Source organism: Mobula birostris, chromosome 8 (assembly GCF_030028105.1).
Source record: "Mobula birostris isolate sMobBir1 chromosome 8, sMobBir1.hap1, whole genome shotgun sequence".
NCBI classification, from domain to species: domain Eukaryota; kingdom Metazoa; phylum Chordata; class Chondrichthyes; order Myliobatiformes; family Myliobatidae; genus Mobula; species Mobula birostris.
Genome location: NC_092377.1, coordinates 22575428 through 22602387, shown reverse-complemented (window position 1 = coordinate 22602387; position 26960 = coordinate 22575428). Strand labels below are relative to the sequence as shown.

The 26960-nt window shown below is 43.3% G+C and overlaps 1 protein-coding gene across 1 annotated transcript in view; it reads left to right on the top strand.

Moving 5' to 3' along the window:
* prkd3 (protein kinase D3) overlaps positions 1-26960 on the top strand; it is a 382928-nt gene that overhangs the window by 322148 nt on the left and 33820 nt on the right. Inside the window, exon 12 of the mRNA XM_072264891.1 lies at positions 23457-23733. Within this exon, the coding sequence (XP_072120992.1) occupies positions 23457-23733 (277 nt within the window). The remainder of the gene's footprint in view (positions 1-23456; positions 23734-26960) is intronic.

Below are 26960 nucleotides of genomic sequence, written 5' to 3'. Positions count from 1 at the left end.
AAGCCTTCTATGCTCGCTTTGACCATCAAAACACAGAGGCCCTTCCTGAGCCCCCACAGCCCTTGGCGACCCTGTAAATTCAGTCTCTGAGGCCCACAAGAGAGCATCTTTCAGGAGGGTGAACCCCTGGAAAGCATCTGGTCCAGATGGGGTACCTGGCCGATTATTGGAGACCTGTGCTGATCAACTGGTTGCAGTGTCCACTGGAAGTTTTCACCGCTGACTTTAGCAGTCTGAGGTGCTCCCCTGCTTCAAGCAGGCTTCAATTATACCAGTGCCAAAGAAGAACATGGTAACCTGCTTCAAGGACTATTGTTCAGTGCACTTACATCCACTGTGATGAAGTGCTTTGAGAGGTTGGTGACGAATCAGCATATAAGAGGGAGATTGAAAATCTGGCTGAGTGGTGCCAAAACAACCTCTTACTCAATGTCTGCGAGATGAAGGAGCTGATTATTGACTTCATAAGGAGGAAACCACAGGTCCATGAGCCAGTCCTTATAGGGAAACACCAATGCCCTTGAATGGAAAGTCCAACTAAAAGAGTGGATATGGTCTATTACATCATGGGTAAAGCCCTCCCCACCATTGAGCACGTTTGTACAGAGCACTATGGCTGGAAAGCAGCATCCATCATCATGGAACCCCCTGCCAGCCAGGACGTGCCCTCTTCTCACTGCTGCCGTCAGGGAGAAGGCACAGGAGTCTCAGGACTCACATCACCAGGTCCAGGAACAGATGGGTTAACTTCACTCGCCCCATCACTGAATCGTTTACATAGCCCGTGCACGCACTCTCAAGGAGTCTTCAGCTCATATTCTTGATATTTATTGCCTATTTATTTATTTGTTTATTTTTTCTTTTGTATTTACACAGCTTGTCTCTTGCACGTTGGTTGTTTGTCCTCTTGGGTCCAGTCTTTCAATGATTTTAATGTGCTTCTTGGATTTACTGTGTACGCCTGAAAGAAAATGAATCTCAGAGTTGTATGTAGTGACATATATGTATTTTGATAATATACTTCCTTTGACTTCTGAAATGTGAAGTGCAACCTCATTGCACTATGCATTCACAGCTTTAATACTCAATACCTGGACTTTTGAAAGCCAGCGTGCCAAAAGCTGCCTTCACCATGGTGTCTAACTGTGACTCCAATTTCAGAGAATTATGTGCTTGTACTCTGCGGTCCTTCTGCTGTGCAGCGCTCCCCATGTCCCTGCCTTTCACTGTGAAAGTTCTGGATCTGACTTTTGGAAATGCAGCACCTTACACTTATCCGAATTAAATTTCCTTGGCCCACTCAGGTAGTCAAGATCCTCTATAACTTTTGATAGCCTTATTCAGTGTCCACTGTGCCACCTTATTTTAGTGTCATCTGCAAACTTGCTAGCCATTTCTTGCTTATTCATAGTCATAGTCATACTTTATTCATCCCGGGGGAAATTGGTTTTTGTTACAGTTGCACCATAAATAATAAATAGTAATAAAACCATAAATAGTTAAATAGTAATATGTAAATTATGCCAGGAAATAAGTCCAGGACCAGCCTATTGGCTCAGAGTGTCTGACCCTCCAAGGGAAGAGTTGTAAATTTGATGGCCACAGGCAGGAATGACTTCCTATGACACTCTGTGTTGCATCTCGGTGGAATGAGTCTCTGGCTGAATGTACTCCTGTGCCCACCCAGTACATTATGTAGTGGGTGGGAGACATTGTCCAAGATGGCATGCAACCTGGACAGCATCCTCTTTTCAGACACCACCGTGAGAGAGTTCAGTTCCATCCCCACAACATCACTGGCGTTACGAATGAGTTTGTTGATTCTGTTGGTGTCTGCTACCCTCAGCCTGCTGCCCCAGCACACAACAGCAAACATGATAGCACTGGCCACCACAGACTCGTAGAACATCCTCAGCATTGTCCGGCAGATATTAAAGGACCTCAGTCTCCTCAGGAAATAGAGACGGCTCTGACCCTTCTTGTAGACGGTCTCAGTGTTCTTTGACCAGTCCAGTTTATTGTCAATTCGTATCCCCGGGTATTTGTAATCCTCCACCATGTCCACACTGACTCCCTGGATGGAAACAAGGGTCACCGGTACCTTAGCTCTCCTCAGGTCTACCACCAGCTCCTTAGTCTTTTTCACATTAAGCTGCAGATAATTCTGCTCACACCATGTGACAAAGTTTCTTACCGTAGCCCTGTACTCAGCCTCATCTCCCTTGCTGATGAATCCAACTATGGCAGAGTCATCCGAAACTTCTGAAGATGACAAGACTCTGTGCAGTAGTTGAAGTCCGAGGTGTAAATGGTGAAGAGAAAGGGAGACAAGACAGTCCCTTGTGGAGCCCCAGTGCTGCTGATCACTCTGTTGGACACACAGTGTTGTAAGCACACGTACTGTGGTCTGCCAATCAGGTAATCAAGAATGCATGACACCAGGGAAGCATCCACCTGCACCGCTGTCAGCTTCATCCCCAGCAGAGCAGGGCGGATGGTGTTGAACGCACTGGAGAAGTCAAAAAACATGACCCTCACAGTGCTCGCTGGCTTGTCCAGGTGGGCGTAGACACGGTTCAGCAGGTAGACAATGGCATCTTCAACTCCTAGTCGGGGCTGGTAGGCGAACTGGAGGGGATCTAGGTGTGGCCTGACCATAGGCCGGAGCAGCTCCAGAACAGGTTTCTCCAGGGTCTTCATGATGTGGGAGGTCAATGCCACCGGTCTGTAGTCATTGAGGCCGCTGGGGCGCGGCGTCTTCGGCACAGGGACGAGGCAGGATGTCTTCCACAGTACAGGAACCCTCCGGAGCCTCAGGCTCAGGTTGAATACATGGCGAAGTACTCCACATAGCTGAGGGGCACAGGCTTTGAGCACCCTGGTACTGACACCATCCGGTCCTGCAGCCTTGCTTGGGTTGAGACGTTTCAGCTGTCTTCTCACCTGTAGAGCTGTGAAGCCCACCGTGGTGGTTTCGTGTGGGGAAGGGGTATAGTCATGAGAGCAGGGTGGGGGACTGTGAGGAGGGGTAGGAGGGGAGAGTGGAGTATGTGTTGGTTGGGGGCCGACAACAGATGGCTCATGTGGGGGATGGGCAGGGGCCACACTGTCATATCTGTTAAAGAACAGGTTAAGTTCATTGGCCCTGTCCTCACTGCCTTCTGCTCCTCTGTTGCTAGTTTGTCGGAACCCAGTGATGGTCCTTATCCCCCTCCAGACCTCTCTCATGTTGTTCTGCTGGAGTTTCCACTCAAGCTTCCTCCTGTACCTGTCTTTAGCCTCCCTGATCCTGGCTTTCAGGTCCCTCCGTATTGCCCTCAGCTCCTCCCTATTTCCATCTCTAAATGCCCTCTTTTTAGCGTTCAGGATGTTCTTAATGTCCTTTGTTATCCATGGCTTGTTATTTGAATAACAAAGGACAGTTCTTGTCTGAACATTGCAGTCCACACAGAAGTTGATGTAATCAGTGAACTCTGTGAGCCCATCAATATCCTCTCCATGTGGCTCACAGAGTGCCTGCCAGTCTGTCACCTCAAAACAACCCTGGAGCGCCTCATAAGCCTCCTCCGACCATTTCCTCACTGTCCTCAAGGTTGCAGGTTTACTTTTCACCAGAGGCATGTAGCAGGGTTTTAGGTGCACCAGGTTGTGATCTGACCTTCCCAGTGGGGGGAGGGGAGAGGATCCTTAACGTTAGCGTACATCAAATCCAGAGTCCTCTCTGGTTGTACAGCTCACGTACTGCATATTCTTATCCAAATTGCTGATCTAGATGACAAACAACAATATCCTGAGCATTTACGCATGAGGCCTATCACAAATTACAGGCTTCCAGTCTGAGGACCATGCTTCTGCTATGGCCTCTGCTTTCTATCATCTGGCCAATTGTGTATCCAATTAGCTCACCCTCATTGGATTCTATACGAACTCACCTTCTAGAGTAGCCTATTACATGGAACTGTATCAGATGCCTTACTGACATCCATATAAACCACGTCTACCTTCTTGCCCTCATCAATGTTTTTAGTCACCTAGTCGAAAAGCTCAGTGAAGTTCAGAGAACATAATCTGCCCTGCACATACCTGCATTGATTACCCCTAATTATCCTCTCTTTCTAGATGTATGAATATCTTATCCCTCAGAATCCTCTCCAATAACTTCCTAGCCATAGATGTTAGATTTACTAGTTTATACTTCTCAGGTTTTTCTTTGCTGCCCCTCAAATAAAGACACACCATTCACTATTTTCCAGTGTACTGGTGAACAATCAAGTAAGTATCTCAGCTAGGGCTTCTACAATTTCTTCTCTCGTCTCTCAGAGAGCTCTTGGATATTCCTGGTCTGAACTTGGAGATTAGGACATTCACCAACTGCTCTGCTGTAATGCGGGCTATCCCCAAGACCTCTCCATTTTAGTTCCAAGGTGTTTATGCTTTCTCCATGCTGAGCGTAAAGGAGAACTATTCATTGAGGCCTTTGCCCATTTCCTCTTGGGCATTCTCTCTCGTTACTCTTTTTCACTTGATATACAGGTTTCCCCCGCTATCCGAAGGTAGAGTGTTCCTGTGAAACGGTTCGTAAGCTGGAATGTCGTAAAGTGAATAAGCAATTACCATTTATTAATATGGGAAAGATTTTTGAGCGTTCCCAGACCCCAAAAATAACCTACAAAATCATGCCAAATAACACACAAAACCTAAAATAACAGTAACAAATAGTAAAAGCATGAATGATATGATAGATACAGCCTATCTAAAGTAGAAATTCTTTTCTGCAAATTGCAGCACTGTCTAGCGCAGTGAAAATCTCACAGCAGCACTCCCGGCGGAAGTGCTCTCGGCAGAAACACTCTCTCCAGTAACCTTTAAGCTATGATGCTGCCAAATCATACCAAGTAACACAAAAATACACAGCCTATATAAAGTAGAAATAATGTATGTACAGTGTAGTTTCATTTACTGGAATCGGGAAGACATAGTTTCCTCCAAACGCCATTTCTCATTGACACTGTTAACCTATCGAGAGCATCTCCAGTGTTGGCGAATGCCAATTTTATATTGTATTCTGTCCAGATCCCTCGCAAAGACGCTTCGGAGTTGCCCTCTCTGTCAATGGTACTTACAATAAAACGTATCACATTTTGCGTATAGTAAGCCTTAATTGTGGCTATTAGGCCTTGGTCGCATGGCTGCAGCAACGATGTTGTATTCGGCGGTAAGAACGCAACACAAATCTTACCGCCATACTTGATAATGCCAGGTGGATGAGCAGCACAATCATCGACAATCAGAAGGCACCTATTATTGAGGTTATTTTCTCTACGGTATTTTTCAACAAAAGGACTAACGTATCCACTCATGTACTCAGAAAAAAGCACTTGGGTATTCCAACCACTTGGATGTGAATGGAACGCAACGGGAAGTGTTTTCTTATCAACGCCTTTAAGCGCCCTCGGATTTTCTGGAAGGTACACCAGTAGAGGCTTAAGGACAGCAACACTAGTGGCATTAATAATAGGCATTAGGGTAAACTTGTCCTTCGATGCCTTGTGTCCTTTAGCCTGTTTTTCTTCTATTGAAATAAATGTCTTGCTCGGCAATTTTTTCCAATAAATGTCAGTTTCATCACAGTTAAACATTTGCTTATATGAATAACCACCACCTGTAATTATTTTCGTCAGTTCTGCTGGGAACTTTTCGGCAGCTTCAGTATCAGCTGAAGCACTCTCTCCGGTAAACGTTAAACTATGAAGCTGCCCTCGCCTCAGAAACCGATCAAACCACCCATGACTACCTTTAAATTCCACTCTTGCAACACTTTCATCACCATCGTCCAGTGCTTTCTGTTTCAGCTTATTAAAAAGACTGACTGATTTCTCCTTAAGTATAAGAAAACTTAAACAGAGCACCACGCTTTGTACACCCATCAATCCACTCAAGCAATAGACTTTCCATTTATCTATTATTGGATGCCGGCTAAGAGAGACCACTTTGCTACGAGCAGAACCAACAGTAACATCGGCAGCTTTCAAAATTCTTTCTCTCCGCGTATAAATAGTGTGAACGGTGGACGCAGGCAAGTTCAACGTGCGGACAATGTCCTTACTTCGTTCACCACGATCAAAACGCTTAATTGTGTCTAGTTTTACGCTAAGTGTAACACCCTTACAAGCTCTTTCAGGCTTTTCCAATACTAGAACTCATCTTGCGAACGGATGCACAAAATAAATTGAGGTAAAGCACGTGTTTAAGCAATGGTGGCTAGAATGCAGTTCCGGGGGAGGAACTTGGCTGTTCGGGCCTTTTTTCGTACGCTGCCTTTTTTCGTAACAGTGAAAACACCTTCTGTTAGCGAAAACAGGTAACTAATGAAGGTCTTTCGTAACAGCGAGGTGTCGTAAAGCGAACGTTCGGAAAATGGGGCCACCTGTACTTATAAAACCTCTGCATTATCTTCTCTGCTGAAGTTATCTTAAGCCTCTTTTTTGCCCTCCTCATTTTATTAATTAGTGCAGTTATACATCCCTTGTGCTCCTTCAGAAAATCACTTGATCTCAGCTGCCTGCACCTGACCCGTGCTTCCTTTTCCTGGCTAGGGCCTCAATATCCTTTGACACCCATTGTTCTCTACTCCGACTAGTCTTGCCCTTGATTTTAATAGAAACACGCTGACATTGAGCTCTCCTGATTTCACCTTTAAAAGCCTCCCGCTTGTCCCTTTGTGTTCGGACAATCTACTCCACTCAACCTATGCAACGTCCTGTGGCATATGTCAAAATTCGTCTTGGGCCAGTTTAGAACTTGAACCAGTTCTGTTTGCAACATAAACCAATTGAACCGTGGTCGCTGGTCTCAAAGGCTTCCCTAATGTCACCTCAGTCACCTAACCCACCTGACTACCCAAGAGTAGGTTGAAATTTTCCCTCTCTCTAGTAAGGACTTCTATATAATACAAAGAAACTTTATTCAATGCATTTAACAAATTCTAATCCATCCACGACCTAAACAATATGGCAGTGTCAGTCTCTGTGAATTCCCTTACTAAAACAACCCGGTTATTCTTGCAACTCAGTACAATCTCCCTGCTTATTTGTTCTTCTAGTCCTTGTTGGAGGCTTATAGTACAATCACAGCAATGTAATCACCCCCTTCTTATTTCTCATCACCACCAATAAAGCCTCCCTGGGTGATTCTTCATAAAATTCATCTCTTACCACGACTGTGGCATTCCCCATCATCAAAAATCAAATTTATTTGAAAGATTACTGTCATGGGGAAATGGAACAGGGTTTGAGGCCAGTGTAGATTAGTCATGATCACATTAGGTGATGGGGAAAGTTTAAGGGGTCTGGTGCCCAACTCGTGTTCCGATTTTTCTTGTGTTTTGGTTTGATGTGGCACAGCATTACAATGCCTTATCTGAAGGAGATATTTCAGCTGTTGAGGTTACTAGGAAAGTTGACGAGGGTAAAGCAGTGGATGTTGTCTATATGGACTTCAGTAAGGCCTTTGACAAGGTTCCACACGGAAGGTTAGTTAGGAAGATTCAATCGTTAGGTACTAATATTGAAGTAGTAAAATGGATTCAGCAGTGGCTGGATGGGAGATGCCAGAGAGTAGTGGTGGATAACTGTTTGTCAGATTGGAGGTCGGTGACTAGTGGTGTGCCTCAGGGATCTGTACTGGGTCCAATACAATATTGTTCCCTCGGGATCAATAAAGCATGACTATAATGTTGTTTGTCATATATATTAATGATCTGGATGATGAGGTTGTAAATTGGCTGAGTAAGTATGCAGATGATACTAAGATAGGTGGAGTTGTGGATAATGAAGCAGGTTTTCAAAGCATGCAGAGAGATTTAGGCCAGCTAGAAGAGTGGGCTGAAAGATGGCAGATGGAGATTAATGCTGATACATTTTGGTAGGACTAATCAAAATAGGACATACATGGTAAATGGTAGGGCATTGAAGAATGCAGTAGAACAGAGGGATCTAGGAATAATGGTGCATGGTTCCCTGAAGGTGGAATCTCATGTGGATAGGGTGGTGAAGAAAGCTTTTGGTATGCTGGCCTTCATAAATCAGAGCATTGAGTATAGGAGTTGGGATGTAACGTTGAAATTGTACAAGGCATTGGTGAGGCCAAAATTGGAGTATTGTGTACAGTTCTGGTCACCGAATTATAGGAAAGATGTGAATAAAATTGAGAGAGTACAGAGGAGATTTACTAGAATGTTACCTGGGTTTCATCACCTAAGTTACAGAGAAAGGTTGAACAAGTTAGATCTTTATTCTTTGGAGCATAGAAGGTTGAGGGGGGACTTGATAGAGGTATTTAAAATTGAGGGGGATAGATAGAGTTGTCGTGGATAGGCTTTTTCCATTGAGAGTGGGGGAGATTCAGACAAGAGGACATGAGTTGAGCGTTAAAGGGCAAAAGTTTAGGGGTGACATGAGGGGGAACTTCTTTATTCAGAGAGTGGTAGCTGTGTGGAACAAGCTTCCAGCAGAAGTGGTTGAGGCAGGTTTGATGTTGTCATTTAAAGTTAAGTTGGACAGCTATATGGACAGGAAAGGAATGGAGGGTTATGGGCTGAGTGCAGGTCGGTGGGACTAGGTGAGAGTAAGAGTTCGGCACGGACTAGAAGGGCCGAGATGTGCTGTTTCCGTGCTGTAATTGTTATATGGACAGCTTACAATGTCCGATGTGATTGGATGCTCCAGTTGGAAAGGTGCAATGTTTGGAAGTGTATTTGCAACTTAATAAGGTGGCACGGTATGGTAAGAGGGTGGAGTAATGCTTTTACAGTGCCTGTGACCCGGGTTCAGTTCTGCCACTGTTTGTAAGGAGATTGGATGTTCTCCTCGTGGCCATGCACACGGGCTTCCTCTGGGCTCTGTGCTTTCCTCCCACACTCCAAAGATGTATGGGTTTGTTGCTTAGTTGCGTGGGTGTAATTAAGCAGCTTAGGCTCGTTGGTTTAGAAGGGCCTGCTACCATGATGTGTCTCTAAATAAATAAGAATAAACTGCCACCTTTGTTGTTGTATCCATGAAGGCCAAAATGATAGGGTGTCCTCACCAACTTAAATGTTCATTCTCTGTAAAGCAGGCAGAATGACTGGGGTTAGAGGCCCAGAGGCGGCCTGGCCTGGGGTTGAATTGAATTGACTTTATTTCTAAGATCCTTCACATACATGGGGAGTAAAAATCTTTACGTTAAGTCTCCGTCTGAATGTGCAATCATAGTAATTTATAATGAATAGAACGGTCAATGTAACATAGAAATTCACTCAAATCAGCGTGAGTTAATCAGTCTGATGGCCTGGTGGAAGAAGCTGTCCCAGAGCCTGTTGGTCCTGGCTTTTATGCTGCGGTACCGTTTCCCAGATGGTAGCGGCTGGAACAGATTGTGGTTGGGGTGACTCAGGCCCCCAATGATCCTTCAGGCCCTTTTTACACGCCTGTCTTTGTAAATGCCCTGAAACATGGGAAGTTCACAACTACAGATGTGCTGGGCTGTCTGCACCACTCTCTGCAGAATCCTGCGACTAAGGGAGGTACAGTTCCCGTACTAGGCAGTGCTGCAGCCAATCAGGATGCTCTCAATTGTGCCCCTGTAGAAAGTCTTTAGGATTTGGGGGCTCATACCAAACTTCCTCGACTGTCTGAGGTGAAAGAGGCGCTGTTGTGCTTTTTTCACCACACAGCTGGTGTGTACAGACCATGTGAGGTCTTCGGTGATGTGGATGCCAAGGAACTTGAAGCTGTTTACCCTCTCAACCCCAGATCCATTGATGTCAATAGGGATTAGCCTGTGTAATCCCCAACCAGCTCCTTTGTTTCTGCGACATTGAGGGGGAGATTGCTTTCTTGACGCCACTGTGTCAGAGAGATGACTTCTTCCCTGTAGGCCACCTTGTTATTGTTTGAGATTAGGCCAATCAATATAGTGTTGCCGGCAAATTTAATTAGCAGATTAGAGCTGTGAGTCATGAGTATACAGGGAGTAAAGGAGGGGACTTAGTACACAGCCCTGAGGGGCTCCTGTATTGAAAGTCAGAGGGGTGGAGATGAGGGAGCCCACTCTTACCGCCTGCTGGCGATCTGACAGGAGGTCCAGGATCCAGCTGCACAAGGCAGGGTGAAGACCGAGGTCTCTGAGCTTCTTGTTGAGCCTGGATGGAAGTCTGGTGTTGAATGCTGAACTGTAGTCAGAGAACAGCATTCTCACCTAAACAGCCTTCTCCTCCAGGTGTATAAGAACAGTATGTGTAAGAGCAGTGGCTATTGCGTTGGAGGCCTGGAGGCAGCCTGCCTGCGGCCTATCCTGGAATTGGAGGAACCTGTCTGTTTGTGTATATGAGTGGGTGGAAGGTTGGGAAAGGGGCTTGGTTTACTGTTGCCTTATTGTTGTTACTGCTTGGCTTGTTCTGCTGAACATTATGGGCAGCCTCTGTTGCCACCAGGCTGCCCCCAGTACATCCTTGGCTGTGTTGGTTGTTAACGCAAATGACACATTTCACTGGACATTTTGACATACCTGTGATAAATAATTCTGAATCTGAACAGTACTGTGGGAGCAGAAAGTTCAGGGGGTAGCTCAGTGCATCTTCTTGGGACGAGCAATCAATTTTGCTTTACCAGAAGCACCAAAACTCCAAAAAGAGAATCAACAATAAAAATCGGTCTGGAGACACTGCTTTATCCATGTATCAGGGTCTGCCTTTTGACTTGGCTGGTTTGGTTCAAAGGAATATGAGAGTTTATAAACTGGGGTGAGTTTGGCCTAATCCTGCTCCTTTGTCTTATGGTCTCGCCAGGTACGCTGCAGGAGTTGTAGTTGCAGGTGATCTTCCTACGGTCAGCTTTCGGGTGCTCCGCTCCCTGATCGGTTGCCACCTCAGAGCCAAATGTTCTCTTTGTGAATAATGGAAAAAAAAGTCATTAAGTAATGGGGCTTATTGGTCTTCTGATGGAATTAACTTCAGTTGGGATTCCTGTAGTCTCCCCATCCTGATCAAGGCAAACTGACCTCTACCCAACACTCTGAACTAAAGCAGGTTGTGTTGTCTGTGATCATGGCAGAAGCAGCTTTTTGACCTGGATTTGCTGTGCATCTTCTATTAATTTGTGCTGCTGTGCAGTATATAATATTGCTTTCGCTTGGAGTACCTGTGTATGGTTTCTTTCCGTATCCCTCGTCTAACTGGACATTGCTTGATGCTTTCAGAACCCCCTTTGTCGATACTCACTTTATCGATCAGTATTGGCTTTAGAGAAATCTCTGATTCCATGTAAAGCATTCTTCACTGAGCTCTCTGCTTTAGGCTGATTGAGACAGGATTGCCCAGTTGATAGATCACACTGCTCTGTTGACAGAGATTAACTGTGGTCTTACCACAAATCTGTTACGTCAAATTGCATTGAATTTGTAGCTCCCTCTGATTATGTTGAAACTGCATTAGAGGCTCCTCTCAACAGCTTTTGCCTTCACTGTCCCCTTCAAACTAATGGCGGTTTCTTCGAACTCTACTTGTGCGTCCACTGTCCGTATCTACCTCCCTCTTAAATAGATCAGCTCATGTGGCTAATGGGGGAGATACAACTTACAGAAAAGGTGAACACATCAACTTCCAGTCCCACTTCCACAAAAGTTAAGGCCTTCATTCTATCCCTGATAACACAAAGCAGCTCAAGTAGGCACTCAGAGGCCACTTCGTTAGGTACCTCCTGTGCCTAATAAAGTGGCCGCTTAGTGTATATTTGTGGTCTTCTGCTGTACTCCATCCACTTCAAAGTTTGACTTGTGCATTCAGAGATGCTCTTCTGTGCACCGCTGTTGTAATGTGTGGTTACTTGAGTTGCTGTCACTTTCCTGACAGCTTGAACCAGTCTGGCCATTCTCCTCTGACCTCTCTCATTAATACAAACACGAGGAATTCTGCAGATGCTGGAAGTTCAAGCAACACACATCAAAGTTGCTGGTGAACGCAGCAGGCCAGGCAGCATCTCTAGGAAGAGGCACAGTCGATGTTTCAGGTCTCAGCCCGAAACGTCGACTGTACCTCTTCCTAGAGGTGCTGCCTGGCCTGCTGCGTTCACCAGCAACTTTGATGTATGTTGCCTGTCTCTCACTAACAAGGCATTTTTGCCCACAGAACTGCCACTCACTAGACGTTTTTTGCCCTGCACCATTCACTGTAAACTCTAAATACTGTTGTGCATGAAAATCTCAGATGATCAGCAGTTTCTGAGATACTCAAACTACCCCATCTGTTACAAATGATCAATCTACAGTCAAAGTCACTTAGATCACATTTCTTCCCAATTCTTGTGTTTGGGCTGAACAACAACTGAAACTCTTGACTATTTCTGCATGCTTTTGCTGCTACATGCTTGACTGATCAGATATTTGCATTAATGATCAGGTGTATCTAATAAAGTGGCCACTGAGTATATTGCTGAGTGCCAAATGTGATCATACAGTGGTAGATGACAGTTGTGTGGCTTTCTCTCCATACATTCTATGATACTAAGAAACTATCTGTAAAGAGTAAAGTTCTGCTTGGTGAATCTTCAACTTTATAATCAAGCCGAAGTATAAGATGATGAGAGGCATTGATCGTGTGGATAGCTAGAGGCTTTTTCCCAGGGCTGAAATGGCTAACATGAGGGGGCATAGATTTAAGGTGCTTGGAAGTAGGTACAGAGGGGATGTCAGGGGTAAGTTTATCACGCACAGAGTGGTGGGTGCATGGAATACACTGCTGGCGAAGGTGGTAGAGGCAGACACAATGGGGTCTTTTAAGAGACTCTTAGATAGGTACACAGAGCTCAGAAAAATAGAGGGCTGTGAAGTAGGGAAACTCTAGGCAGGTTCTAGAGTAGGTTACATGGTCAGCACAACATTGTGAGCTGAAAGGCCTGTAATGTGCTGTAGATTTCCTATGTTTCTGTGGTTCTGAATATTGGTCCACGTGTTGCTGGAAGTCCCAGACACCCACCGAATTAACATCCTCAGAAATTTGAGAGTCTTTTCTGATATAAGTCACTATTTGCTCTTTGTGGTGGAGCATGGTCAGGATGGCTGATTGAAGCCAATTGATACTGAGTTTAACGGTGATGAAACATATCGACTCTGGCCTGAGAAGCGACTTGAATCTGCTCCAATTTGTCTATCAGAGCAACAGGTCCACAGCTGGTACCATCTCATCGGCTCTTTCCTCAACCCTAGAACATCTGGATAGTGAAGGTGCATACATCAGGATGCTTCTTATCGACTGCTGCTCATCCCCTCAAAACGAATGAATAAACCATGATATTGGTCTCAACACTTCCTTTCGCAATTGGATCCTCGGTTCCCAGTCGTTTTGGATTGGCAACCACATCTCCTCCATGATCTACATCAGCACAGGAGCACCACGAGGCTGTGTGCTTAGGCCCTGCCCTACTTGCTTTACACTGATGACTGTGTAGCTAAGCACAGCTCCAATGCCATATTCAGGTTTGCTGATGACACCACTGTCGCAAACTGAATCAAAGGTGGTGGTGAACCAGCATAAAGGAGGGAGATGAAGAATCTGTCTGAGTGGTGCCACAACAACAACCTCTTACTCAATGTCAGCAAGACCAAGGAGCTGATTATTGACTTCAGGAGGAGGAAACCAGAAGACCATGAGCCAGTCCTCATTAGGGGATTGGTGGTAGAGAGGGTGTGGTAAACCATGTATATAGGTTGTAACTGGGTTACCTGTCTGGATGTGTCTGGACACGCCCCTCTGCTGACTACTCCTGTGGCTGCTCCCACAGACCCCTGAATAAAGGAGATTGTGTCACTGTTCCTCCCTCAGTCCAGGACAGATACTCAGCATAGACGTTGGTCCATTTACTGTTAATAAAAGCCTTTCAGTATTTACTCTACTTCCAGTCTTTTGGAGTAATTGATAGTGCATCAGAAAGTCAGCAACTTCAAATTCCTCGGTGTTATTACTTTGGAGGACCTGTCCTCGGCCCAACAGGTAAGTACAATTATGATTAAAGCATGTCAGCACCTCTACTTCCTTAGGAGTTCACATGACATCTAAAATTTTGACAAACTTCTATAGATATGTAATGGAGAGTATATTGTCTGACTGCATCATAGCCTGGTATGGAAATACCAATGCCCTTGGAACAGAAAATCCTACAAAACGTAGTGGGCACGGCCCAGTCCATCACGGGTAAAGCCCTCCTAACCATGGAGCACATCTACACGAAGTGATGTCGCAGGAAAGCAGCAGCAATCATCAGGTACCTCCAGCACCCAGGACATAATCTCTTCTCGTTGCTGCCATTAGGAAGAAGTACAGGAGCTTCAGGATTCACATCGCTAGGTTCAGAAACAGTTATTGCACTTTTTGGACGTTTAAGTTGGTGTGGTCTTTCATTAATTCCACTATGATTATTATTCTGGATGTTTTGAGTATGCCACAAGAAAATAACTCTCAATTTGAATATGACATATCTACTTAGATTGTAAACTTGCTTTGAACTTTGAACTTAAATGACATAAAATTTGAGATTTGCTTTGCTAGTAGGCAGTGAATAATGTTCAGATGCTTTAACCAATGCATCATTCTGTGGGAGATTTAAGTAGTTCCTATCTTTGTCTTGGTATATTTTTTAATGTCCCCAGGCATTTTTCAAATATCGTGAATATATTGGAATATTTAAGTAATTGCTTTGTCAACTTAACTCCTTTTCTGATTGAGTAAATGAAGTGACGTAAGTAAACTAAATCAGAACTGTAGAAATTTAGCCAGTTACGAGCATTTATAGGGACTATATATTTTGCAATGACAATGATGCAACTTCCAAGCATTCAGACCAGATGATTTTTGCAGCATTTATATTTCCTTAAGCAGCATTGTGTCAGAATTCACAATGAAAGATATGCTGCTGCCTACAACTCACTATTGTTCCGTGCCTTAAAGGGAGGAAATCTCATTCAAGCTGAAATACAACGTTAATAATGAGAAGAAAAGTAAGTAAACTAAAGGTTTCATAAAGGTGGAGGGAAATGTAAAGCTGGACAACAGAAAATCTGTATATCTTGTACTTTTTGAAGTAACAAAAACTGAGTAAAAGAGAAAGTAGAGGGGTATAAAGAGAGGGGGGAAAGCGGGGTGTTTTGGATTACTTCTGGTTTTTTTCCCTGGTTCCTCTTTTAAGCTTTTCCCAGTCACACATGTAATGTGGTTGAGAGAGTGAGAGAGAAACCTGCTCTCAGTTCAGCACGAATGTCATTCTTACCAATTTGCTCAGAGGCGTATTTAAGTGGCCAGTTGGTCCACATGCCATTCAGATTAGACTTTCTTGTTTACCCACTTAGTTGATACCCACCGCTGCTTTCAAGTGTGTTGACATAAGGGGCTGATAATACAGTTTTACTCTATTGAGATGTACTGATCTCTCCCAGAGCATTTCTGGTAAGTCTTTTTAACCTTGTTTTGCAGTAGGCATTGCTCTTACAAGTGTCAATGATAATAATTGGAGATGAGTGACTGCCAGTTAAAATCAAGTGAAGATCTAAGAGACTTGAATATTCCATGGAGTTGAAATGAAATGGGTGGAATTCATAGAAGTGATATCACATACTCAAATCATTAAAACTGTTTTTCTGTAACACATGCAAAAAAAAATTCTGTCATAATCACTTTTTCTGCCTTGGATTAAGTTGGAAGCATCCACAAAGAATTGTTTCCCATTAACCCCATTTTATTCACCATTTTGATTATATACCAGATGAAGTTAAATGGAGCACAAAAGCAGATGAGTTTTAGATCCAGCATATTCCTTCAACGTCTTTTTATTGAGTTACAGTGATATGTGGCTGCATATTAAGGCAATTGAGGTATATCAAAGGATATCAGTAATAAGTGGAAATAAGGTAGATTATCAATCATGAACTGGTTCATCCTTCCTCATAATTCTTTTGTTCTTATCATGCCGTGGTGACTGATCTTAGGATAGTTCATTTTCTGTTTTTAAAACTTATTTTTAAACTGTATAAATCAATGTGAGTTTTATTTACCTGAACTTTGGCTGTAAATGCTCTTTCATGCTCTTTCAATCCTTTGTTCCAATTACATTTTACCTTTGCTGTAATATTTTTACAGAATTGTGTACTAATTGGATGCATACAATTTCTTTGCTTTTGCCGCTCTTTACCTCAGATCACCCTTGCAGGCTGGATGTAGCCATAAAAATGCCCTGCGCCACGTCATCTGTGTCAAATGTTGGAGCTGTTGCTACTTGTCTAACAAATGCTGCCTGCACATCAGACCACAGAGTCTCTGAGTGTGCACTGTAGGTGCTTCTTTGCAGCTAAGTTTCTCCTTTCAGTCCAGGCTGAAAACAACAAATTGAAGTCAAAAGTAACTGCAAATACATTCTCAGTCCTCCTGTCCCATACCAAGACCTCACAGTTCACTCGTCATACAAATACTGTACATTTAAGAATGTATATGTCATCATATACTACCTTGAGATCTTCTTGCAGGCAAGAAATACAATAGAGTTTGCAAAAAGCTATACAGTAACAAAGATTGGTAAACAATCAATGTGTAGAAGAAGACAAAATGTGGAAATAATAAACAGTAAATAAATAATACCGAGAATGTGAGCTGTAGAGATCTTGAAAGTGAGTCTGTAGGTGGTAGAATCAGCTCACAGTAGTGGTGATTGATTGAAGTTATCCCCGTTAGTTCAGGAGCCTGATGGGTGTAGGGTAATATCTGTTCCTGAACACAATGGTGCGGGGCCTTAAGGCTCCTGTATCTTCTGCCTGATGGTTGTCATGAGAAGAGATATGGTCAGGATGGTGGGGGTCCTTGATAATGGATGCTGCCATCTTGTGGTGGCACTTCGTGGAGATGCACTCAATGATGGGGAGGGATTTGCCTGTGATGGACTGGGCTGTATCCAGTACTTCTCAGCAACACGCACAAAATGCTTTAGGGACTCGGCAGGGGGCATCTACGGAAAAAAGTACAGTTGACGATTAGAAATGTCGACTGTACTTTTTTTCCATAGATGCTGCTAGGCCTGTTGAGTTCCCCCAAGATTTTGTGTGCGTTGCTTGAATTTCCAGCATCTGCAGATTTTCTCTTGTTTGTGATTTGTCCACTACTTCTCTCCTGCTTGCGCATTCTAGCCAGTCCTGTCTCTACTACCTGTTTGACACGATGTACTTTCATCCTTCTGCTCCCTAAATGCAGCACTTTACTTCCAATGTCCCCTTCCCTTTCCCCCAATTCTTTCTTGATCTTCTGCCCAACCTAATCTCGCACCCAGTTTCCCTCACCTGATCCCATCTAGTTCTTCTCCAAGGCCGCTTGCTGTTTGATCTGGCACCTTTATGTCGCCGCAACTATCCTCACACTACACCCCACCCCTCACTGTCTCTCAACATACCTCACAGGTTCACTTTGAAGTTGCATTGAACTGAAAGTAAAAGTGAGTTAAAGATTTTAAATCAAGTCACTTTGTGGAAGGTATAGTTTTTGAATTTGAACTTACAGTAAAGTATGTTGGGGGTGGTGACATTCTTTCCCCTGGCTTTCACACAAATTACTCAGTCATGAATTTTACTCATAGTTTTACATTATTGCTTTCTTATCTCTTAGATGAGTGCACAGTTCAGAAGTGAATCACCACCTTAAGCAGCGACTTTGATATATTTTTCAAATTCTGCCCACATGAAGATGAATGGTCATGGGATCAAACGTTGTTTGCACTGAGATGGTTTTTTTGTAAACCACAGAAAATTTACTTCTAAAATACTTCTGCAGCACTGGGTGCTGGTATATGTTGGCATGATTGTGCAGTGGTTAGCACTGCTATCTCACCGTTTCACCATCCCGAGTTCGATCCTGCCTGAGTGGGGTTTGGATATTCTCCCCATTCCTGCATTCAAAAGATGTGCTTGTGGATTAATTACTAATACTAAATTGCTCCTAACTTGGGTTAATGGCAGAAAGAATCAGAAGTGGAGTCAATGCCCATGTGAGAGGGTATCAGTCATCGTCATAATCATCATCATTATCATTATGTGCCCTGTCGTATGACATGGGCGATAATGGTCTTTCACCACGGTTGTTCATGGCAAATTTTTATACAGGAGTGGTTTTCTGTTGCTTTCTTCTAGCCAGTGTCTTTACAAGACAGGTGACTCCAGCCATCGTCAATATCTTTCAGAGATTGCCTGGGGCAGTGGTCGCATCACCAGCACCAGCTGCTCATACAGCCATCCACCACCTGCTCCCGTGGCCTTGTGTGACCCAGATCGGGTGGGGTAGGGCGAAGCGGGTGTTACACCTTGCCCAAGGGCGATCTGCAGGCTAGCAGAGGGAAGGAGTGCCTTACACCTCCTTCAGTAGGGACATATCGCCACCCCGCCACCTGGATTCATAGTCATAGGGCACAGAATTGGGCCTTACTGCCCACTGTGTCCACGCCAACCTATTAACCCATCTCTACTCAGCTGCAAAGTTACAGCGGGAGAAGGAGAGGAGTCAATGCTGTCGTTAGCAACTTGATGGGCAAGCCATCTGTGTTGTAGTAAGTAGTTAGGTTGTGACTGGATGGAACCTGGACTAACTGCTAGTTTGTATTCTTGGATCACCAGTTGAAAGGACCATCTGACTGAACCCCAAGGAAGAAACAATCATGTGTTGATAGATAATCGTGGATGCGGAAGTACCATATTATGGTTAAATATTATCAGGACATAACAGAGATTAGACTCTATTCATTTTTAATACATGTATTTAGCCCCCAAGGGACACTTACCTGCCGTCACCTTCAGGGTAACCTTTCATTGAGAGCATGCGTCACTTGTTTTGTATCAAGTGAATAACAGGCAGAAGGGAAGCCAACAAGTAAATTTTGTTCTCTTTCTGACCTTGGTGAATACAGAATCAGAGCATGGGAGAAGAGCATTCAGCCCATCGTGTCCAAGCCAGTACTCGACCACAGCAACTCGTTTTCCACCCCAGCAATTTCTTGCAGTTCTTTTTTCTTCCCCTTATTTATTCACTTCCCTCCCAAAAGCACTGCCAGCATCTTCTCTTCTGTAGGCAGCGCCTTCCATATCACAGTGCGCGCTGCATGAAAGCTTTTCCTCATTCGACCATTGTCGTCCCCCTTATTCATGTGATCCTCAACCCCTTCAGTACTAGGAGTGGCATCCTACTGTGCACAGACACTGTCCAGACCCAGTCCCGATCACTTTACTACAAACCTTCCCCCAAACCTTTTGAAAGGAAGCATTCTCTGCCCCTTTAATCGGGCCTTGCAACCGTACTCCCTCATTCCAGGATGTTCTCTGCATCCTCGCAAATGGTTTCATACCCTTCCTATCATGAGGCGAGCGGAACTGAACACAATGCTCCGTATGAGGCTAGACTGGAGTTTAATAAAGCTTCTATTGAATTTCCCTGCTTTTATATACCGAGCCACTATTGATGAAGCCCAGAATTGTTTACACCTTATTTGTGGCATTCTTACCCCACCCTCTGGTTACTCTGCTCCCGCTTCCTCTTTATTGTTCGTTCTCGATTACCGCTCTTTATTCCCGCGAGTAAAACTTACCACCTCATCTTTTTCTGCATTAAATGTTGTCTGCCCATTTCACCAGACTGTGCCCTCCTGCCTGCGGTTTATCAGTCTCTATTGCTGTGCCGCCACGTCCTCTGCCACTTGCAGGCTGAGCGTTCGTGGCCTGTAGCCCCAGTCTAGGTCAAGAAGCTATACCAGTCACGCATTTAGGTCAATCTTTGCACCGACACTCCTACACAATATAAACTGCTGAAGACGGCTGAAGTTGGATTCTTCCTTAAGTGCAAATTATTTTGGTTAAGACATGTAAGATGATTTTGCTTTTGCTGGAATAATTGTACTGAGTTAGACTTCAGGGTTACACATTTAGATAGGATAAATGCACGCAGTGTTTTAAACCAGAATCAGAATTATGTTTGTTATTACTGAAATATGACACATCGTGCCATGTGGATGAAAGAACATTGGAGGACTCTGAGGGCGGGAAGGGTTAAGTTGATCTTGGAGGTTAAAGGTTTGGCACAACATTTTAGGCCGAAGGGCCTAGACTGTGCCATGTTCTGTGCATTTTTGTTTTGTGGCAACTGTATAATGTAAGATATAAAAAATGAACAGATTCTGTGCAAAGCAACTGTCTGGACTTCAAATATTTGAGAGTTTGTTTGAGGTGAATTAATGAACAATTCAGCCATGCATGAAGTCTGACATGTTGCATTTCCTCAAATCATATGTGCCTTCTTGTGGGTCTTGGATAATGATGTTTGGATGATCTTCCTGTTTTTGTCACTGGACAAGGGGACTGCTACATCATACGCTGGTACACCACGTTGCAGTGAGTGAAGATCAGACTCCAGTGGCCAGCCTGTTGAACTATTAGATTAGATTATGAGGACACGCAGTCCTCTTTTATTGTCATTTAGTAATGCACGCATTAAGAAATGATACAATATAGCACTCGTAGCGCAATGTAGCAATGTAGTATCATAGCTTTCACTTGAAGTGTAGCTACTTGACGAAGATTCGGGTGCTAAGTCGCAGAAGAGTTTAGAGTGTTTGAATCAGAGATGCTGTTTCCAGCTTGGTTCTTTTTTTTTAAAAAAAAAAGGAGAGGGGATGAAGTTGAGTTCCACAGGATGGGTCCATGTTGATGGTGATCCTCTGGAAGCCAGGGCCAGAGGATCAGGTTTGTTGGGGATGCTGAACTTCATGCTAGAGCAGGTTCTTAAGTTGAGCAATGGAGGAAATGAATGAGATGGGCAGAAGTGTTGGAGGCATTCACAAATAAGATGATGGACTTTGGTCTTGATGGTAATAAATTGGGAGTATTTAATGCTCAGTTGATTTGATGAGTGAATTAGATGGAGCAGCAACAGTTAGGGGGAATTGTGAACAAGCTAAAATTTATGATTGTGCTTTGGAGGGCTGAAAGGGCTCAGGTTAAGAAACTGTGTGTCAACTATTCAGCTCTTCTAAGGAGCGGTTTAAACTGGCTCCATGGTAGTGTAGTTTTAGTGTGATGTCATTACAGCTCAGGGCTTTCCAAAGTTGAGAGATCAATTCCTGTGCTGTTCTGTAAGGAGTTCTCCAGACCCTCCATAGTCCAAAGATGTACCAGGTGGGTTAATTGATCATTGTAGATTGTCACGTGATCAGGTCAGGGTAAAAACAGGTTTGTCGGATGTTGGGGCAATGTGACTCAAAGAGCTGGAAAGGCCTTCTCTGTGTGGTGTTGCTAAATAAATAATCTTTAATTCAAAGCACTTGGTAGAACAACAGTGGGTTGTGACAAAACAAACTTTCTGAACTATCTGTTGCCCTCTCTCTGCACAGCAGCCAGGGGCCACTGAAAGGAGTTCTGCTGAGGAACTCTCTTGTACCATAACCTCAACCTTAGAGCGATTTTTATGCTAGCTTGTCAAGTCCAACACACGATTTCCAGCATCTGCAGAATCTCGCGTCTCTCTTTTATCAAGTAAATACTGTCAAATCCAGCTGGCTTTCCCAGTTAAAGCAGTTCTGTCAACATGGAGGGAGTTGAGAGTTGTTCACAAATTTTGATCTTCACTGCGTTGGTGTTAAGCCTGTCCTTTTGCTGTCACAATCTCCAGTTAAATTGTCAATATCAGTAGCTTGTTTCATCTGATGTATCCATGTAAAAATGCATACTTGACATTTTAAGAAGATACCTTGCTGTTGAATTTGACATTTAAATACCTTTGAACAGTAGGTATAAGAACATAAGAAATAGGAGCAGGAGTAGGCCATCCGGCCCATCAAGCCTGTCCCACCATTCAATAAGATCATGGCTGATCTGTCTGTAAACTCAGCTCCATCTACCTGCCTTTTCCCCATAACCCTTAATTCCCTTACTATGTAAAAACCTATCTAACTGATTCTTAAATATATTTAATGAGGAAGCCTCAACTGCTTCCCTGGGCAGAGAATTCCACAGTTTCACCACTCTCTGGGAATCCTCATCTCCTCATCTCCATCCTAAATCTTCTCCCCTGAATCTTGAGGCAATGTCCCCAAGTTCTAGTCTCACCTACCAACATATATTCAACATGGTGTCTAATTGCAAATGTTATATTTTGTAACTCCAAAGCATAAAACTAATGAAAAGACAAAGACAGGAGTCCAGAATGCGTGTATATTAGTTTAGTTCTTACTTTAAGCGAGGCACGTACTAATGACTTGGCGACGTGATGATGTATGCCATTTATGTACTTTTACATATAACCTGCAATGCATTATGTAGACAACAAAGAATACTTAATCAAACAATATATTTACAATATTACTGAAATACTAAATAGACAACAATAAGGAAACAATTTATTATACTCAAGTGAGATGGGCTGCTGGGAAAGCTACACTTAATTTTGCACTTGTTGTCCTTTGTGCTTGTATTGCCCAGACCTGATGACCCTTGATCTGAGGCTTATGAGGCAATTTGTTTCCTGTCACCCCACATTAGTTTGAGTCCGCAGTAACATAACGGATTACATTCCCTGAGGGAAGTCTGTGGGTTCTTAAAACAATCTCGTAGTTTGCTGGTTGGTAGCCAACTTTGTGTTGAAGGTAAATTAACTGAATTCAGATTCATCAACTGGTTTGATGAGATTCCAATTGGGTTTTCAGTATTATTATTCCAGGCTCCTGGATTTACTATCTTGTAACTTAACCACAATACTGCACTTGTGTATAAATGGAAAAGATTGCTGCTTACAGCAGTTTTGTAAAGCGCTGTTAGATTTACTTTTTCTGGACTTCTGCATGTGATTTGGCAACATTTATCTGAGAAAGTAACTGAAATTGCTGCATTATTATTCTTGTGTTTTGAGCATTTCCTTTCAGTTGGTTACAATTGCGATATTCTAAAATACTAACCCCCTTTGCATGGGATTTTACCATCTTTTATCACCATCTGTGTAGGGATTTCCCCCTTATTTAATTTAGGGAATCTGTACATTCAGCGTGAGGCCATAGATTCTGCTGCTGAACTGAAAAGATTTAGCCTGGCCTCAAAGTTTATGCATTGTGTTAGCTCTCGCTGCCTCTAATTATAACAAAGTGCTAGTATCTTTGATCTATCTGTCTCTAGTTTAACCACCACTGCCTTCGTTAAGAGTTGTAAACTCGGACACCGCTCAGGAAGTTGAGAAATGATTCAATCTTATTGGCTCAACGTTTTGGGGTTGGCTCTGCATAACTGGCAGATACTCAAAGGACAGAATACATTTCTGGTCTTATTTATGTTGCCCTTCAAAGTAGCATGCGGCAGGTTTTGAAAACGGCCTCATGATGGTTTCAGACTCTTTCTAAGACATGTATTTGCTCTCTGTCACTCAGGAAATCCCACTGTCAGAAATCCTGCAGTTGGATCCACCTCGGGACTTTACAAATCTGGCTCAAGGCAGCAACCCTCATTGTTTTGAGATAATAACGGACACCATGGTGTATTACGTTGGAGAGAATCTTGGAGGCAACTACCAGAATCACGCCCTGGCTGCCACAGGAGTAGGTTTAGATGTTGCTCAAAGCTGGGAAAAGGCTATCCGGCAAGCTCTGATGCCAGTAACCCCACAAGCCAGTGTCTGTACCACAGCAGGTCAAGGCAAAGAACACAGTAAGTGATTCTCATCCTTCTAACTTGTTGAGCCAATAAAAGGATTTTAAAAAGTGCCACGTAAAGACACGGTGAATTGGCAAATGATACTACATAATGTAGTTATGCTTTTCTTTTGAAGATAGCAATATTTTATTTTCTAATGCAGTTCGATTGAGATTAATAATGTATTTTAACTGGATGGTCCTGTGAATATAGTCACTTGTTATATGAGAAAACCTTGGTAAATTGATAAAGGCAGACCCGAGACTGTTGTTCCATCTGTTTGATTTCCTGGGATAAATATAAGACCATAAGAGATGGGAGCAGAATTAGGCCATTCAGCCCATCAAGTCTGTTCTGCCATCTCGTGGCTGGTTTATTTTCCCTCTCAACCCATTCTTCTGCCGCCTTGTACCATTTCATGTCCTGACTAATCCAGAACCAAGCAGCCTTCACTTTAAATATACCCAATGACCTGCCCTCCACTTTTTCTCTGTCTATAATCTTTTCTCTTCACCCCCACACATGCTTTTTCCCACCACTCTGCCACGCTCTGCTGCACCAGACAATAAATATCTTAGATTTGGACTTGTACTTAAGTTTACATTTGGTTAATGCATCAGTAAATTTCAGTACGACCACCGTGAATTCTGGCATGTTACCATTGCTTACTGCTGGGTCAGCATAGTGTTCAAAATTAACATGATTTTCTAAGAAACTCTAGGTACAAATTCACTATCATTATTAACACCTACTAAGTTTGCTTATCTTCTCTTTCCCGGCAGATTAGAGCTTCAATAGTGTGAAAATTAGTGTAGAAGTGTGAATTCAATCTTGTTTTGTTGATTCATTTTCTAAAACAGACTCATAACAGTTGTTGAGCCAGTTGAGGCTCCTTATCCACAGAGTGGCATTGGGTGTCATCAGACTTCACGATGGTGATAAAATTGGGATACCCTTTAATCTTCTCTCTGTTTCCTGATCTCCCTTTTAATAAGAGTCCAGTAAGGATTCACTAGTCAGAATACTGGCTGATTTCCCATGTTGCTGCCCTCTAGGTAACCAGTTAAATGATTGTACACTGATAACCTGCAATGGAGAATAAATTATCCTCACACTAGTCTCTTCTTCCCCTCAGCCCCTGACACATTGCCGGGTGCTATTTGGGCGAAACCCCTGGTGGTTTTTTCACTAGCAAATTTGCATTTGCATTGATAGCCTGAACCTCACAATTGAGTGATTAGGATGTTGGATTTGTTAGTATTCTACATCATTGGAAAGTTAGATGTTGAAAATTACCAGGAAAGACATGCAAAAATGCATTTCACAACAGAACTTTGCCCTGTTGATCTGTATTTGGTTCAGAATCTTTATAATGCATCTTCTGAGTCGTCAGCTTGTACAGTGATCAGTTGATTCTGTGTTGTTTGATAAATCTGGAACTAAAGTCCAGATCATGAATTTGCCATCCATGCCCTCTCTGGCCTATTGGCACTTCAACAATAATGGCACTGATTACAAACTCTCCCTTGAAATGAAATAATCCTGTGAATGAACATAAAGTTTTTAGTTTAGTTATGCTCCTTAAGAGGAGCATCTATGAAAAGAAAATTAAGTTAATGGGGGTTTAAAGGACTTGTAAGAAAAATTATGCACTTCCCTGCAATTTCTCCCGCACCTTCCAGTAACCTGGTAGTGTTGCCCTTAGTCCTCATTATAGCTTAACAATTCTGACCGAGTCCAGATGAAGGATCTGGACCGAAACATTTTCCTTTGTCAATGCTGCCGGACTCTCTGAAGTCCTTTGGTATTTCTCCAGATTCCAGCATCTGTGATCTGTTGTTTCTCCTGTAACAACTCTTATTAGGTCCCCACATGCGCACATCCAAAGTGAACAAGGAGTGCTCCTATCCCTGTCTTTCACACTGAGAAGGAGATCCTAAAGTTAATTACAACTCAGAAAAATACAGTCTGAAAACTAACCTTCAGAGATGGGAGGAACTGCCTAGACTCAAGTTTGTGGGAAACAAGTTGTAGTCTATTTTACCAGAGTATCTGCGATCTTGCTCTGTAAATACCAATTTAGGTTTTAAATTTTAAATATGTTCTTTATATATTGTTTAAACCTTCCTTTATCTCCCTGCCATTTATTACTGTTTTGATTTTTTCTATAGTCCATAGACAATAGTTGTGCAATCCTATTACACTGATTTTTTTTTTGTAAAAAGAAAGATAGACCCATGGCAACAAAGCCACTATATCAATTTTGATGTACTATGTATTAATACTGTGCGTACCAAGCAAGGTTTACTAGATTATCTGGAAATCTGAAGTAAAGTAGCTGCCTGAAATTCTCATTGTTCAGGCAGCACGTGCAGAGAGGAGGGATGTTTCAGGTAAATTATCTTTTACCAGAACTAGGTTCTTGTTCATCATTTCTGATGGAAGGTCATTGAACTGTAATACTGTAATGTTCCTCTCCACATGCTGCCTGACCTGATGATTTTCTGGCATCTACCTCACCTTCTCAGAGTTTCCAGCATTTTTGCCATATTTGAAATCAGTGTTGCTACTGCTCTTCTTCATGCAAAGTGTTTCTAAGGCACCCGGGTGAAGTACAATTGTATAATATTTTTGGAAAACGAAATCTTTTTGAACAGTTTTGCTGATTCCACGTGTCCCTGGGTCTACTCAGATGGCTGAGTGTTCTACATCTTACCAATAGGGACACCTAAGCAACTATTCATGTCAGAGCCTCCTGTATATTGGTGAGACCCGATGTACATTGGGAGACCACTTCGCTGAGGACCTATGCTCCGTCCACCAGAAGAAGCAGGATCTCCCAGTGGCCACCCATTTTAATTCCACTTCCCATTCCCATTTTGATATGTCTATACACGGCCTCCTCCACTGCCGTGATGAGGCCACACTTAGGTTGGAGGAGCAATACCTTATATTCCGTCTGGGTAGCTTCCAACCTGATGGTATGAACATCGATTTCTCTTAACTTCTGGTAATGCCCCCCCGCCACCTTCATCATTCCCCACCCTCTTTTCCCTCTCTCACCTTATCTCAGTGTCTACCCATCACCTCCCTCTGGTGTTCCTCCCCCCCCCCCCACTTTTCTTTCTTCCATGGCCTTCTGTCCTCTTCTATCAGATTACCCCTTCTCCAGCCCTGTATCTCTTTCACCAATCAACTTCCCAGCTCTTTACTTCACCCCTCCCCCTTCAGGTTTCACCTAT